Genomic DNA, 18,234 nt, shown 5'->3' with positions numbered 1-18,234 from the left:
ATAACAACAAATTTAACTCGATTAATTTCTACAGCGAGAGTAAGTCTCAACGTAATTTTAATCGTTCAAGAATGCATTTGACCAAAACATCGGCGTTCTTTGCTACGATTTTTTATAACGTTGACAGATTGCTGGCCTATCATATGATATCAAATTTGATGTTCAGATCACAACGGCAAGCTTTGCTGAAATTCGTTATTCACGATGTATGACGTTACAAGTAAACTAGACAGCCAAACATTGAAGAATGATTATGATGGATAGAAATTTGTCCGTTTACACGAATTATGTGAGTTTTTGCCACAACTAGAGTAGGGTCGTGAGTGAGTAGACATGTAAAAAAATTCATCGTTCGGTTAAATAGTTTGCGGTAGGAATGAGAGTAACCGAGCCATCGATCAAAATTTTCGAACGAAAAGATGAACCATTCGGGCGGCATGAGGCGTTCATACCTACGAGAAAATCTCGTTTTTGGGTCATCGATCATACAAACACCATCGTACGGTTTACCGGGAGCTAGCACCGGTTCGAGTATGTGCACTGATAAAATTAGTTCTCGCCATGATGGCTTTTGTATGCCTCGAGCTATAACGCCTCCTCTCCCACACGTTGTTCAATCACGCAATGTTTTACGTACTCTCCAATATCTGTGAAAGATTAGAAAATTTCGCTTTCGAACGAACGAGCACTCGAAAATAGAATTTACGTCACTTGGAAGGACATCGGAATTTGAGAAAAATTTCATGTATCAATAGCATGAGTTGCTACTTTAATTCCATGCATCGAAAGGAATCCATATTTCTTCGTTGCCTTCGATGTTATGTGAAGATGGAACGCGATGTTGAGAAAATCAAATCATCCCACGCCGTTTTTCATTGGCCAAGGTGGTCAACCATAACAGGTGACTCTGGTTGGCCGGTGTGGTCATCCGGAACGGTGAACATCCCTATATAAACCGGCGCTCCGACAGAGGAGCATCATTCGGCAATTGTCATTGCAAGCAGCAAGAACATGGAATCCTTCGCCAGGCTGATGAGCTCCATCGGAGCCAACAGCCGCGAAGTTGACTTCATTTCTAGCTTGCCTTTGGAAATTGCCGAATTAATACTTCGAAGGCTGGACTCTTATTCCCTGCTGAATTCTGCTCTAGTCTCCAGAAAGTGGATGTACGTCTGCAAGGGCGACTCTCGTCTGAGATCGACCATAAGACATCATCTGCAGACGAAGAATCAGAGCGGAATGCGCAGACAAAAGCCTCCTTCGAAGCAAAATAAAACGAAGCAACAAGCTCACTCTATGACGCAGCCTAACCTTGTTCCTCGACCCCCGGTAATATTAACTTTCCCCAATTCCAATCCTACGAGTCAAATCCGACAAAACTGTACGCGCAACAATAAACGCCGCCTACCGACCCGCAGTACTATAAGATTGCGATAATAGTATGGTATAGTTAGCATGTACGGTAGTTAGTATTAAAGTAGATTAACGTATATAATATAATCGGACGTTGCTGGGTAGCATAAAAATCATAGAAATGTAAGTTGACGCATTTAATTGAATTCGTTATATTAATCCGACTTTTTGCAGGACCGCTAATCAAGTGACTTGAATACAAAATGTTATTATCATTCTATTAAGCATGTTATTATTATTGTGTTATTTTAGTAGCATTTCACACATATATACATTATTCCAAGCGCCCGACCCGACGGGCGTGTCTCCCCAAAACATCGACCGCGGATAGTTTTGTCTACAGATATCGGAGAAGCGAAATATTTGACACCTATGTATACGCGTATAAGGCAACATGTAAGAACGAACCGAATGTAGGGAATGGGTTCTACTGTTTTTCCGAGTTGTTGATATTTTTCTCTCTGATTGTGCGCGATTTCTCAACGATTTTGTACCAGCTCGTTTTCGTCCCGCGTGGCTCGTTTCCGTTTGCTTTGTTTTTTTTTTTCGCGAAGAAATCGAACCGAGATTTCGAGATCACAGAACAACAATCGAGGGAGCAATCGGAAATTGCTACCCGGTGTATTACATACGTCATTTTCTTGCAACTTCGTCTTTTTATTGGCTGAAAATACATGGCCCAGACACGAAGATTCCTTCAAATCATCCTTTCCTTCGAATAAATAAGTTTGATATATTTTCGCATCACCGATTTTGTAAGATACCAAGCAATCGTATAAATGAAAAAAAAAACGTTTGTTAGCGAAATATTATTCTACAACAAGGTGCATAGGGGGGATAGTAGAGATGAGAAATACTAGAAAGAAAGAGGAAAAACGCCGTTCAGCTTTTTCCGGTGCCGGATTCGTGTGTAAATTTAAAGGAAACTCCGAATTTTGAACTGAGGCCAGAGGAATGTTAGTTCAGCATTTTTTTCCATTTAGAGAAGGTATTAGCCTTTTGCTAATTTTCCGAGCAGATCGTCCCTTCTTATTAGGCTCACTCTCTCGGAATTCCCCAGTTTTCTCTAAAATCCTCTTTCCCTGTACTAAACGTTTTTGCGGTAGATCAATTCGTTACTTCGACCTATTTAACTCAGGCGTTCATTTAATTTTATACTTATCTCCGAGCGAGGTACGGCACCATGTGCAAACTCAAGACTTTTTCCTCTCCGATACATACGTTAGGATTTAAGACAATAACGAATTTTAAATGCATGTCCAATTACAGATCCTATAAAACCAAGGTGTACCGTTAATAGCTGTATTCCTTGTTTTAACCATTCGATCAATGACTGCTGGATATGTAAAAAGTGAGAGATTCATTTGTAAACGTTGCTGAGCCTATAGATCAATTTTCGTCTTGTTCTCTTATTTAAATAAGTACTTCAACATTATTATAGATCTATTCTCGTTGGACGAGAATTGAGGGCTTCTCGGATAAAGGCAATTTTCATAGCAAGGCTGTCGACGATCCCGCGAATAATATTATGCTTTCAAAGTTGTGTTAAACTCGATTATTCTAATCTTGCGATCTCATCGACCCGAATTGTTCCGTTGTGTCAGACGCGATATGGTTTCGTCATTGTGTCCATCGTACTCTTTCATTCTTCAAGAGGTCCTGAAAGCTCCATTGGAGACTAAGAAATAAGAGAGTTCCCGATAATACTGCCAAGGCTTCGTCTCATTGTACTTTTATTCCCTTTATTCGCGATATCCGCAGTGATTTACGATTTTCTCCCTTCTCTGTATGTCGCTCCAACTCCCGCTCTCGTTCTCCTCCATTCTATTTTCTTTCTTTCCTCTTTGTGTATTTCCTTTTTATTTCTTCTCATTTGCGGCCACGAACCTCCGAGTAATTTAGCTTTTGCCCTATCTCTCCATATACTTCCGGTTTTAGTGTTTCACATTTTTTTTACAACCTCATCTTAAGCTACATCTCCGTACGATCAGTGTACCGGAGAACAGTCAATGCAGACACAACCAAATTTTTCCGTACTACGTAATAAATTTCATGTTTAGCCAAAAATTGAATAAAAATAAAAACGATCGGATTTATGTTGCATTTCCGAACGCAATTCATGGTTCTCGATCATTTTTGCTTCCACAAAGAGATTTTTAACTTCGTCAATTCGCCTAACAATAATTTTAACGGGATTCCAACTGTACACGGAAAACTTTTTTTATTTCTCAAATCATGATGTGCATTACAATCCCAACTTGAGTATTAATTTCATTTTCTTCTATATATTTTTAGTTTTTGATAGAAAAGAAAAATAATAAAGCATGCGGGTATATGATTACAAAGGACGAAAGCGAGGATGGGAAAAAACAACGAAGGTATGAAAGATTGACCAACATGAACGGTGACCTGGGAATAAATATATGAATGTGTATATATATATATATATGGAGAGAAATAAAATTGAAACATAAATTCAGGCGGCTAATGCTCCTGCCAGTTTCGCGCCATGACGTCGCGCGGCGCTAGCTGGGCTTTCATATTTTATGAACGCCTCGGAATTTGCGTCGTCCCGAATACTGGGGCACCACCCCTTGACGAAATAACTGCAACCTCGTGGCACTTGAATTTTAACGACTTGTCGCCGACGTTTCGCTCAATTCTCTTCTCTTACTTTTTTCATCTTTTTATGCTCCGACTCGTTTGCTCTCTCACTATTTTTTTTTGCCACAGTCAATTTTACGGGTCACTTCCTTCTTGTAATTGTGCAAACCTTTTGGGCACATGAGCATAAACAATATTTATTTTCGTTACGAGTTTCCTCGTCGTTTGTTTCATTATTTCAATGAAATAACGAAATCGACGCGTTCCCGTATCGCGGGTTTATTATGAGGAAATACCATACTTTATAAGGGACAGCGGTTTAGAATTTTTTCAATTGTTTTCAACGACCTTCCTCTACCATTTTGCGCAACTGGATTTTTCCTACGATTCAAAGAGGAGAAAATGAAGGAAGTTGTTAGAATGCAAGAGATAAATACGTTGTAAAATAGAACTTGCAATTTGCTACCTCGAAATTATACTGCTGAAAGCTTCCTGTATGCGAAAGCTTGAATGGAGAAAGATAAATCTCCTTCTCGTCTGTACAGGGGATTCGAAGAATTGTAATTGCTGGAGGAAATAATTATGTGAAAAGCAGCTTCTCTATTGATACGTAATGAATTGGTTGACACGAGAAAAGCTCGAGAAAAGTTGTATTAAGGATGAAAAGAACGAATTTATGACGTCGAATTTATCCAGTGTCCGATAGAATTTGTTTTTTTTTTTTTTTTTTTTTTTCATAAATATGAAAAGAGAATATTCGAATTGATGATCATAAAGATGAATTGAAATCATTTCATGCATGAATGTAGATTAAAAAATTCAGGATTAATAAATTTTTCGACATAAAAAATGAAAGAAAATGGCGAAAGAATAAATAGATGAAATGGTGCACAAGCGCGGAAATAAAGTGTATTATAAAAAGTGAATACGAACTATCCCCTATGAGAGTTCTGGGGTTGAACATATACCACGTAACCGTACCGCGTACCGCACACTTAACTTCGTTTCGTTCCGTCGTCCATTCCCTGCCTCTACGTCGTTGAAGCATCCGCCACATTGGCGGAGTGGACTCGGACGACTAATTATCATTCTCGCCATTTTACGCGAATAATGGTCAAAAAATTTGCTTTTTTCCACCATGATGCGCTCACATTTTACCAGGTAAAAAGTTGGCAGTGCTGGGACTTTATTATCCTCCTTACATGTCCATTTTACATATGCGGAACAATCTTATTTCGCTTCATGGGGAGGAGGTCGGGTTACAACTTTTCAAGTCCTTATTTTATAGAATTAAAAAAATCATTATAACCCGTATGATAAATCGGGGACGTAACAGACGTTTCCTTATTATTAATAATCAAATCACGAGTTTATCAGTTCACGAGGATTCGAGGATATTGGAAACTCTGTGCCATAAGCCAGTGTGTGTGTGTGTGTGAGAGAGAGAGAGTAGCATAAACTAAATTGAGCAGAGAAGACTTGAAATTTCGTTAGCGCTGGATTCGATGTCCATCCTTCTTATTGAATTATCAATTCGGCAGGTATCAGCGAGTGCTTCCAGATGCACATACAACTTTTATATATATCAAGAAAACAGCAGTGCGAAAATGAGACATTTTCAAAATTGATATAAAAGGATGGATTATTTTAGGAAATGAAAGATTTTCCTTCAAACAGTAACATTTCTTAATTATTCATGCGTATGCTATAAGTGTTATATTGATTTGATGGATTTTACAAAATGGATGCGCCGGATCCGGTGCGAACGAGATTCGTCAGAGCGACGTACCAATTTTGTCGGCGGAAGGGAAAATACATTTTTGAAATTTGATATCGATACTGCAACGGGAAACAGAGAAGAATCATTACTCTCCTAATTGGTTGATATATAAATGATTCATGAAGAAAGAGCGCGAGGAAAAACCATCGACGGACTTATAAATGAAAAATGCGTAGACGAGAGAGTGAAAGGAAGAGCGGAGGAGACAGAGCGCGGAAGAGAAAAAGTAATTTGACAAGGTTCGAAGATGTGCTTAATACAAAAATGCCTTAGTGTCGCGAGCGATTAAGTTTAATTGAACTGCAGAGATGTCAGGGAGCAAGTTTTCCAAGAGTGAACTCGATGCGGTTTCATTGTCCTGATACTTTTCTCTGTAGCCAACTTTTCTCGGATAGCCTCTCTCATACTCGCTCTTGGTGATTGCTCTTTTCTCGTTTCTCTCTTCCTTTTCCTTTACCCCATCCGGCTGGAATGGCCACGTTCCTTTCGACAAGATTTACCATTCCGCGACTATCTTATATAGGGTTATTTCACTGTCCCCTGACCCAGGTCTCTGGATCCTCGAGAGGCTCGAATTCCTCGTCATGATGGAATAACTTATCTCGTTCTCCCTCAATTTTTCTTCGTCTCCTATCAATTTACCTTTTTCTTCGAACTATTTATCTTCGGTAGAGATTTTCAACATTTTTACAGTCTCATTTTCTTATTTTCATGCACGATTTTTCTGTTGAAATACCTGTCAAGTTATTCGAGGGGAAGCGGATGGGAATATTCTTTTGAAATTCTTGGATAGTATATTTTACGATTTTTCATTGACACTCAATTTTTTTAGATTACATCTTACCTTGTAGTGGGCAGCTGAAGTAATCGAAGGTGAACAGATCAGTAGGAGGACGAAAAGTTTGACCAAGTGTCCCGATTTTTGTCGCATCTGGAACAAATTCATAAAAAAACCGTATCAAGTCGTAATTCTCTTGAAGAAATTGTATTATTTATTGAATCGAGTTTATGTGATTTTCGGTATGATATTTATGCATACAACGTTCGAAAAGGTGCTTGAGGAGTCGAATTGCGTAGCATCAGTAAATGTTTCGAAGTAGGATCTGTAATTACGTACGAGCTACAAATTAAACGTGTTACTTCGCTGTTTCGCTTTTGTGCCCCAGTGAAGGAGCTTGCACTAAATTGAAGTCCCATTTCATGAGATCTTAAACGTGTTCATTTGCGCGCCTACTCCGAAACTCGCGGTTGAGATTAAGAAATTGCCATTACGGGCTTATACTAATCGCGGTTATTTCGAGGTAGGTCATGATTTAAGGGGGGATACGATTAACCTCAAGTCGAATAGCTCGACTACCGATGTAAATCTAATTTTTTAGTATTCCATTCGAAATGATAAGAAAGAGATAGAGGTGCGTACTAAATAAATTGCGAATTCATCACGTGGAAAATGCTGTTTTCGGTAACAACAACGGATTATCTTCCCTCTGCTCATTCTTTATTCTTAATAAGCGCAAGATACCAGATATGGAAATGTAAACAATGGGTGTGTGAAGAACAAAAGACACAATAAGTTTAGTCGTAATTTGAGGGGCTTGTGTTAAGTTGGGATGCGGGGACTATTGTAGGAGCATTATAAACGTCGTCGGAAGCAAGGACCATGTGGAAAACTCTTAACACGATCTCACTATCAGGGGAATGTTATCCTTTAACAACTGCGAGTAGCCGAGGAGACGAGCAAGGGAACGAGGACCCGAACCCTAAACGGACAGCGATAGTAGCCATCTCTTATCGCAAACATAAGTCTAGTTTAGTCCCTAAGCGACCCGGCTACTTGTGTACACCCATTTATAAGACGCCTCTCATCTGGTGGTCCCTTTGGGAATCTCTAGACGTCGTGGAACAAGATAACGCCGATCGTCCATCTCGAATGTTTTCGCTTTTCATCTCGATTTAATCAGACTTTCCTTCGGTTTTCGCCGCACGATTGATTTTACCATTTTTTTTTCTTCCTATACCACTAGTGGATAAATAGAATTTTATGGTTTTCTTCCGTTACACGGTGTCCGACCGCTATCGCGTCACTGTCATGAGCAACACGAATTCAATAGGAAAAGATGAAGTTCTCTAGCATCGAGTCACGAACTTTGTGCTTAAATTTTTACTTTCGCATCATAACAAAGCAACGGAAGCATTACCGGGATTGCTATTTCCGAGGAAATGGTATAGAAGCTACACTTGTGAATGATAAGCAATGGGCCGATGGTTATTCGAATTGGATAAAGCGCCTGATTCCTCCCCTTGAATAGGCGAGGATCGTGAATTTAATTACAATGACGTCGTAACAGGGTGCTTGTAGGCAAGCCGAGCAAGTAATTCAGAGTTACGGTCGACGATAGAATTTACTTAGAATTATGTGCAATCGTGGCTTAGGAAGCCCTCTACTAGTTGGGTGGTGTTGGCTTAAAGGGTAGGAGGTTTAAGGGCACAGAATCGACGAGGTGTATGCCCCACCCAAAAGCACACACTGCACAGCGACGAGGCAAGCGTGAAAGTATGTGCCCCGGTCTATTTCGCTGGAGAACACTCCGGTAAGGAGCAACCATAAATTTCTCGAGTATCACGTAATCTTTGCGGCCCAGCTATACGACAAGAGCGCAAGCTACGATGCTTTATGGCCCAGTTAAGTTATAAAAATGGTATTTTATCGGAGCTTTAGATATGTGGCTAGCTGTCCCTTAAAGGATCTTCGCCGCAGCCGAGACCACGCTTTGATCATTGTCACTCGAAGACCTTCGAGGAAAAGCCACTGCGCGCGCGGCCGTACCGACCTGTACACTTTTCGCATCTTTCTGTCGTTTCTCTCATTTCGAAAACTGTACGAACAATAGATTCTGCTTTTTATCAAATTCTCAGTATGATGGAATCATTGATATAGGTCTTTCGAAGAGAATTTCGAGTTTAGCGGTAACCTCGTGAAGCATTTGCCATAAGGCGTTGATGCATGTAGTTTGTTGGGGGGAAATAGGAGCAGCGTGGGGGGTTACGAGGAGTTATTTCCGACATCGATTTATACGAGTAGCCGGCACAGAGAGCTCACACAACTTATCGTTGTTCGGAAATCATCGTCCAAGTTTTATGACTTTTATTTCGGTACATATAGCTCGAGTACCCTTGAGCGCTGAGTTCGTTGCAACTCTGGAGATCGTTCTAGCAAAGTGTCGAGCGCGAAATGGACGAGAGTCCGAGATGGCGGACACGCCCGTGATAAACAAGTCACTAAGTGAAAATCCCTGGCGCATAGTCCTCCGCGAGCGATAACTTATCAAGTGTGTTTCTTCGCTCGCGGATTCGCGTTCCATACAGCATATGTCTTTAAAGTCGTCTTCAAAGTCTTTAAAATCGAGGAGAATAACGCAGTCGATTGATCGATTCGTTCCCGCCTTTTGTCTTTCCTATAGCCTACTTCAACATTTCTTTATCGGCTTATCAGATTAATTATTTCCTAATTCTTGATGATGCACCCTCTACGTTGCATCTCGAAAGGGGAAAGTTATCGAGGATTCTCAACCTTGGAATTGGACAACCTTCGTATTGACAGCGGTTCAAGTACGACTTTGGGGACACCCTGAAGAAGTATTATATCGACTTGTGTTATCGAGCACAGCAATGCTATGCGACTATAAATATGAAAATTCTTTCATCTCCCATCGAAAATACTACTTCCGGTTGTACGATCAAATCCGAATCCATATATTATGATGATAGACTTGAGATCTTGAGTTGTTTGAGGTAAATATACGAGTTAAAAAAAAGCTGCTACTGTCACTGCAGGTAGGTTAATCCCAAGCGAGATCTTTTCAAATTTAGTCTTGATCCAATCTCATCTAGGATATCTCGTACAAGTGCTTTTGGAACAATGAACTTTATCCGGGAGTTTCAACATTGATGTGTGCAACGAGAGTTGGGAGAACGACAGTTGTCCTGGACCAAATCGTTCTGTGAAAATGTGGCTCTCCATGGGAAAGCTAGTGAGAGGTTTAAGCTCCGCTGTCGTTAGCTTTGAGAATGGCTCGCACTAACGGTCCGATAGTCCTCACGCTCAATGGCACTAGTTAACCTCGATAAACCGGAGTTACCTTCGCAATATTCCACAGTAGATTCGACGACGCGTTCCAATCTACACCCCCTACACTCCCCTTGGAATTTCGAGCCCGCGGACCCCCTCTTGGCTCCCAAGCAGCTCATCTATCTCCCTCGGTTCTCTATACTCTCCAATAATGCACAACCTCGGCTCACGACCGGTGGCAGATCGTACGCGCGCGTGCATTACATATCCTCAAAGCTTCCAGGATAATTGGATACATGATGTTTTTGCTCTGTATTCAACTGATTTAATTTTCTCCTATCGCTTCCGATTACCTGCGCCTTGTTGCTTTTTACACATCTCCACGACGCGCGTTACTATAATGACGTTAACATACGATATATCGAAGAAAGCATGAATTAACGGAAAAATGTTTTCCGTTACCGATGCATCAAAATTATCTCGTGAGATCCAATCGTGCAGGTAAATTTGAAATGTATGAAGTGAATTTAAAAAAAAAGTCTCTCGGGGAATTGAACGACGTTCGTTAGCTTATGGAAATTTTTGGGTAGGTGAAGTCTGGATAATTCAAATAGTAGATTCGTTATTTGCATAACGCTGCCAATATTCTATGGGCGAACGGAGTCGAGGGACCGAGAAGTTGGAAGGAAAGCGTGGTCCAAAAGTAAAAAGACTCGACTGTCTCGGGGTTGGAAAAGGAAAAGAATATTCCTAGATGCTCCGATGGAATCAATATTCAAAAGGTTCTCTCGTAGAAACTCGTGGCTCGAGTCCCGAAAGCTCGATGTACCTAGACTATAAATATTGTGTCGATAACATTCTACCGTTGCGCCCTCAACGGATGCATTATGGATAGTGGCTTGCGCTACCTTTTTCCTACAAATATAAACGCACAACTCTGCATTCTCTTCACAAGGCCTCGTATTTGGCGGCGTATCAACCGAGAAATCTCTATTCCAGCACGTAAAACATTTCAATCGATGGAACCCTTAACTTTTTATGATGGCTTTCAATGCACTCGCCTCACAAAATCCAACGGAGCTTTGGAATTTCTCGCGCCTACGAATCTCTTCACTTTTTTTCCATCTAACGTTTGAATCGAGCTGTTTCGAAGGGAGAAGAATGAGTCACATTTTGGAATCTGAAAACTCTTGAAATCAAACATAAAAAATATCCTACAGTTTGAACGTTATTGGTTTGATATTTTTTTTTTTCATTTTCGAGTGAGTTTTTCTTATGTTAAATAGTGATTTAATTTTTCGCAATACGAACTGTTCCAATGAAATAAATCTTGGCTTCATGACAAGTTTTCCAATACGAATATATATAATCGTAATGGAACATATTTGAATTTTCTTATCGCAAATTCTTCCGTCGATCCTGTTTCTACTATATAAATGCTTTTCGTACGCTTAACGGAATTGAGATAAGACCACCGATTTTTAGGCACCGAATCGGAGTCGAGGGGAACCGAAGAGGGACAGGGATAAAGTGTTTTTGGCAACGTTACGATAAATCGACTTCGCGATATCTTCCGACAGGTTGTCCTTCTACGGAACAACCTTACTTTCAAAATTTTTTGCTATTTGTGGTGAAAATAAAACACTCTAATTAAATCAACTTTTATGAGGATCGAATAAATGTCATAATCGGTTGACGTATACCAGAGCATGCAGTTATAAAAAATGCAACTTTGGCAATCTACGAGTTCTTCTCACGAGTTCTTCGCCTCTGCCAATATTGCCGTAGTCCCAGTATTGTCATTGGGTTTTTTGTCTCTTCCGCGACGGAACCGAGTCAGAGGGTTAGAGACAAAAGATAGAGGAAAGGCAATAAGAGGAGCAGAAAATTGAAGGAAAAAGCCAGAGAGTGCATTTGCATTCCGGGCTAATTTCCCGAGCAGTCTTCTCGTACAGACACCCCTTCACTTATTTCACTTATTTCCGCAATGGACAAGAAAGTCCAATGACCAAGTTTCAGCTATGCAGGAGCTCGGCGAATAAATGAGATAAAATGAGTTTAAAAAATACACTTTTTCAACGTTTTTGTTATACATGATTATTTCAAATACGTGGAATTTCGGTTCACAATCTTGAAATGTCTCTTACAAATTGGCAATCCTTAATTATAGTTATGTCTCCAAATAGCGAAGTAATGTTATAATTTTGTCTGGATCCAACATGAATACTTGACTGATTGAAGCACCGAGTAGAGATATAATTGGAAAATTGAATCATTGGATTTACGTTGTGGTGTGTGGAAGGGATTATCTCAACTTTATTGGACGAGAAGTGCCAGAGGAATGAAGTTTTCCAGCCGCGAGACTTGCGATTATAGTAATTGTTTGAATTCTTGTCGAGGGGGACTTGGAAACGTCAATAAAATACGTTACTCTGCAGTGTGTCTTAAGAGCGGCAGTTCTTCGAAATTCTCTTCCACGAGCAATTACACGGATTTAAGGCTAGGAAAAATGGAGAGGAGCTGGGTTTTGAGACGAGAAACGAGCAGCATTGTCTCTGCCTCGGCTCCGGTAGTCTTATGGACCAAAAAGCAATAACGAGGGCTGGTTAGTTTCTGATTCATTCATTTTGACACTCCGGGGCCGAGTTTTTGTCGTTAACCGTCAAACTGCTTAATTAAAGACCGAAGAAATCTCACGGACCGCCTCTACATTGCTTCCCACAATCTCCATACAAAATTCTACCCCAGAATTCCCTCGAACGACAGCTCAGTCCAGGGTTTCATCGACACGCCCACTGCCAATTACGATTGTAATGTATGTAATTGATTTTCAATGTTGTCTAGAAGAAGGTCACGTAACGGAAGCGTGTAGGATCCGGCGAGTAGGTCGTCGCGGTATGTCCATTTAGAATTCTTCAGGATGTGGAAGGATCGAGTGGCGATCGGTCTGTACGTGTTCCGAATAAGTCGAGGAGAATTATCCACCGTGCAATCCTAAGGGTTGAATAAACTTTGCTGGCCGGGTTTCTCGACGAAACTTGGCGAAACTCGAGCGATGCAATAGCGGTCGTTTTATATCTGCGTGGTTCGTACAAGTATGTTTGCCTGTGTACGAGTGGGCCATGACGGGCGGGTGCCGAAGAAGACGAAGATGAAGGAGAAGATGAAGGAGAGTTGAAAACTAAAGTCCAGACCCGAGGCTAGGACGTTGACGGTGTTAGGATGTTCAGCAAGGCGTTTAGTGTTGCGTGGTCCAGTGGTCAGAGACTCCGTTCGTCCATGGACCAAAGTGACCAGACCGGAGCTTAGGAGTGGTTATGGTAATGGAGACACGCTTCGAGAACATTCGATGCGGCCTGCCAACGAGCCTCCCTCTGACCTCACCCTATTCTCCCTCTCTTATCTCCCATCATTTATTGTCTTTCTCTCTTCGGCATCCAGCTCAATCCAAACCGCAATAAGACTTTGTTCTCAAAGCATGCGAGTTTGCAAACTGTTGTTTCTCCCGTGATCGAATTTTCTCCCAATTTAACTCAACGGCTTTATTTTTCCCGCAGATTCATACAATAATCTCATTCTGTTCACCGGACGAAAATTTCTCGAGAGTTTACTCATGCAATGCGTTTTCAAATAGTCGCATTATAGGAACCTATTAAGCATCATACTCAAAAACCTGTTTAATGCTACGGCGAGCGCAGCACGATCGTGTATCCATGACAATTAAAAGCTCGCTTGAAAATAATATGAAAATATCATACTTTATGGTTATCCTCACGGAACGGATACTCGAATAATCGATATGCGTACTGTAATATTTATACGTGGTCTCGTTTAAGCGAGGGACAAGAATTCTTCTGACATCGGATAATCAATGAAAGCTGACATTTTTGAAAAAAAAAAAATTTTTTTTTGAGTAACGAATCATTTTCATTTTTAGCTCTTATCACGTTAGAATTTAAATTCTTCTTTTTCGTTGGTGATGGGTCGGTAATTTTCAGAGGTGAATTTTGCTTTTTGGAAATGAGAGATTGAATGGAAATAAGGGAGCAGAGAAAAAGGCAGAGAGATCTCGTCAAGATCGAGCCGTACGATTACATCCGGTATAAATGATAGGTGGGAAGAGATTGTGGAGCAGAATGAAAAAGCAAGAGGAGAAAAAGAGGGCAAGAGAGAAGCAGAAAGGGAGAAAAGCGGAGAATTCGTAATGAAAATTCACCGCAACGATGGATATTAATGGTTTTCGGAAATTGCGCTTACCGTAAAATAGCATAGTCATAAAAGTAAGCCGTGGCTGCACCAGCGTTGTGCGAGTTTGGCAAGAAGACATAGACAAAGTTTCGAAGAACCAATAGAGAGAGCATGGTAGATCCAGAGGAAATATGGCGCGTGCGCTGTACCAAAATCTAGTCGCGTTACCCTCCCCGGCATTAGAATTTAAATTGAATCTGCTTTACGACGTGCTTTGATACGTTGAAAACGTGAGAGCGCGTGAAAGCTTTCATCATTTTCTTTCGATAGTCAAGCCGTTCGATTTCTCGCTTCCCACTTCCTTCCCTCATTCCATATTCTCATCTCTCCTGCTTCTTCATCTTTACCTACTTTTTTCATCTCTCCTATATATACTCTTATCCCATACAATATCTTTTATTTCGAAAGCTCTTTAATCCAGTTTCTCTTTTACGGAACAGCCAGATCGTTGACATATATCACCTTTCATTGCTCGCTCCAACCGTAAATTTCTCGAAAACTTTTCATATCACCTCCAAGAAAAGTCGCTCGAAGATTTCGATGAGACAGCTCAAAATTCTTCGACACCATCCTCTCAATAATATCCACTTTCAGCTCTCACCCTTGATCCAGACCCTCTTTTCCTGCTCTGCCGAAGCTTCTTCTTCAAAATCGATATTTATTTTTTATTGTTTTTTTTTTTCAAACTTTCCATTGAAGATTCTGGGAAAGTGAAGTTATTAATATGTTAGAAACATTATTTGACACTGGAATAGTTCTTTACGGTTCTGTATCAAGAATTATCGTAAAAATAATATACGATTCGAGGGGTTACTCGTAGTACTGTGACCTCTGCAGAAATCGCAAGCATCGTTTTTTCGTTTGATTTTCCATACACACAAACTTGCCGTGGATTTTATGGGGGCAGATTTCAAAGACAGGGGATTTGGGTTTGTTGAGTTCGTTTAGATTCGTTTGGGTTAGTTTGGGCTTGTTTCGGGCTAGTTCCAAACCCGTTTTAGGTAGTTCAAAATCCGTTTGGGCTTGTTGGAGTTCGTTTGGGTTTGTTTGGGTTCATTTAGGTTTGTTCGAGTTCGTTTGGGCTTGGTTGGGTTCACTTGGCTTGTGATTGCATGAACGGAATGCAAAGAATGAAGTTACGCAAAGTTTCACGTTGTGTCTAATGAAATTAACCATCGGATTGAAAATATCTAAAAGCGTGCACCGTGAAGATGGTCGATGCTGATGAGTTGCATTTAGCGTTCACAAAGAAACAAGTTTACGAAGAGACAAAACCCTGACTTTGTGGTTGAGGGAGGAATCAGCAAGAGGATGCTTACTGAATTTGCGGCCTTGGGTGTAATTTTCCGGGTAGGAATTTGAATCTAAGGGACATCGTAGCGTAGGATCAGATGTCTGCGGACGACCGCACCACGCCGCAAGTTTCCCCGTGGGAGACAGTAAAATTGAGCACGACAATATTGCCGCGAAACTTTGTGATCCGCGGAGCTAGCAGTCACGGTTTTACTCTTTCATCTTCTAATGCAATTTTCAACGTTTTAAATATGGGCTTTTCATATTTTCGTTGATGGTTCGAAAGAGCTTCGTGGAGCTTCAAGATTGCTCTGGTCGCTACAATTTTTTTCTGCTTTACATCTACTTTGATTAGTGGATTTTGTGTTTATGGTGTACTCGCGATACAGTTATACTCGGTTCAGTACAATGGATATTTATTCTGAATGATAGAATCTGAAGTTTTTTTTATTGGATTTCATCATTTATAGTGGATTGAATATTTGAGAGGAGTGCGCTTTACTATTTAGATTTGTATACCGATTGGATTTTCCGATTTATTTTTAGATTTCTAATATGCGAATGGTCGTTTCGACGACAGAGAAAGGAAGAGAGAGAGCGACAGAACGAAGGTGATTTCTCAAAAAGCAATTGAGACAGCAGTAAATGCGAGGGACGCTACGAAATGTCCACGAATATATGCCAAGTTTCACCGAATCCTTATTCTACGAGTTTGAAACACGCTTCTGCTGTGGTTTGGATCGACCCCGACCTTTTATCCTCTGTGTGTGTGTGTGTGTGTGTGTGTGTGTGTGTGTGTGTAACTCGCGCAGCCATGCAACTTCGGTAAGCGCGTACCCACCAACAGCGCTTATCTAGGATCGTCGATTGAATTGCGAATTTGATTAAACTTCGCTTAGTTCAGAATCTTCGTCTCCGTTGCCATCCCTCATCCCCAATTCACCCCCCCCCCCAGCTCTCTCTCGCTCTTCCTCTCGTTTTCATCTCTTTCGCATTAGGGAATGAAGAGAATCTTACCGCAGCGCTATTCTTGTCATTTCTCAGAGACGCCCTTGATGATATTCGATCAACAATTTCATCGTCTACGGAGTGCCTATCGTAGTATTTGCAGTCGTTTAAAGTTATAACTCTTTTCTAATCGTATGATTAGATGGAAAATAAAAAAAAAACCAATACAACTGACCGATGAAAAATAAGGACTGTCAAAATAGAGTGGCTCTTTTGAAATTTCAGATTTATATGCCACCTGTTAGTGAACGTGACCAGTTTTAACGTTGATGAAAACATAATTGAAATCGAGCTAGCTATCTGTTCGTTAATCAGCATAAAACATCAGCTCTCTTCATTCAAATAATCAAGAGTTACAGTTCTGGTCGGATGAATCTTTTGTTTGCTAGGATGCGTATCGTTAGCGATGGGGTTTAATACCAGTTAGAAGTTACGTCGAGCCTTTGGCAGAAGCATCGGAGGATAAGGGGAGAAAAGTGGGCGACAATGCTACCGTCTCGAAACAATAACGAAGACAAATTGCTGCTTAAAAGTTTTTGAGCTCGAGCCAAAGTAGAGGTTCCTTGACGCTTTTCTCGTCGCGAGCATAGTGCATTACAACATCGAGCATCGGATCTACACAATTACTCCATTTACACCTATCTCCATCGCGTATACATTCTCGTTTGCGTTTTACGACTGTACTCCGACTCCAGAGACCTGTGCCCCTCTGTACTTCTCTATTAATTAACAACTAGTGATCGAAGATACACCATTTGATAGCAGTCACACGATTCACCCTCTGGCTTAATCAAAACTCGTGAAGTTTTCATTCGGAGCGTATTAAAATTGAAATAATGTTTATTACACCCAACTTTCAAAGGTTTTTGATACCGTTTTTATACATTCAAACGACTCAAGGACAATGAAAAATCATTTGTTCATTTTTATTGGAATGGATTTTTCGTTTACTATTTTGCTACAAGATTTTTCGCTACGAGATCGCAGATCGCACATGTAGCCGTATACTGTTTGAATAACGGTAAGCTTAACCAGTGAAAAAGTTGCGCGAAGCTAAAGAAAAGGTAAAATATTTTAAGCCGGGATCCCCGAACCTGGGTTGAACGAGTTCGATCGATTTTAGCTACCTCCTTGAACGCTCGCTAATGGTGCTCCACGACCAACTTCAAACTTGCATTCCTTTTTCTTCCTCACTCCCTCGCTCGCTCTCTCTCTCTCTCTCTCTCTCTCTCATGCTCTCGCTTAACTTTTTCCTGGTTCACCACCCATAATATCGTGCTTTACGTGTTCGATTTTCTTTGTTTCTGAAAGAGCAAAGAGTACGTAGGCAAAAACGCTTCGATCAGCATCGATCGAAACTTGACAAATGACGGTTTTTTCCAATCTCTCGTAATTACCGACTTGTTTTCGGCCCTCCGAACATTCGATGTTCTCCTCCCTTTTCTTCAATGAATTCGCAATTACCAGAGATTTTTCATCGCGTCGAATACGCTCGAGGCAAGCTATCATTACATTTCTGGATAATATTTTTTATTCAAATGTTCTGTGATGTGACAGATTCGCATGAAAATCGAGTGAGATTTTTTTTTTTTTTTACAGTAGCTCCTGTAAGCTCCATTGTTCGTTCAATTTTCAAAGATTTTGCCTCTGGAAGTGCACGCTAAGAGATTCCATTCTTCGAAAAAGAAGTTGCTTAGACGACAAAAATATACACAAAGTTTCTCCAGCATAAGCGTCGCCTTTATCACGGAATCTCTTGGTCCTCTTTGGGATTCGTAAAGCCGGCTCGTGCGCAAGGGTGAGTAAGGGAAGGATCGAA

The 18,234-nt window shown here is 40.7% G+C and overlaps 1 protein-coding gene across 6 annotated transcripts in view; it reads right to left on the bottom strand.

Moving 5' to 3' along the window:
- LOC122417597 (follistatin-related protein 5-like) overlaps positions 1 to 18,234 on the bottom strand; it is a 191,888-nt gene that overhangs the window by 40,032 nt on the left and 133,622 nt on the right. For all 6 annotated transcript variants that reach the window (XM_043431237.1, XM_043431235.1, XM_043431236.1 and 3 more), the window contains one exon: positions 6,642 to 6,728. In XM_043431237.1, the coding sequence (XP_043287172.1) occupies positions 6,642 to 6,728 (87 nt within the window). The remainder of the gene's footprint in view (positions 1 to 6,641; positions 6,729 to 18,234) is intronic.

The sequence above is a fragment of the Venturia canescens genome, chromosome 10 (genome assembly GCF_019457755.1).
Source record: "Venturia canescens isolate UGA chromosome 10, ASM1945775v1, whole genome shotgun sequence".
NCBI lineage: Eukaryota > Metazoa > Arthropoda > Insecta > Hymenoptera > Ichneumonidae > Venturia > Venturia canescens.
Note: the sequence above shows the minus strand (reverse complement) of the source record. Positions and strands in the feature narration are given on the sequence as shown.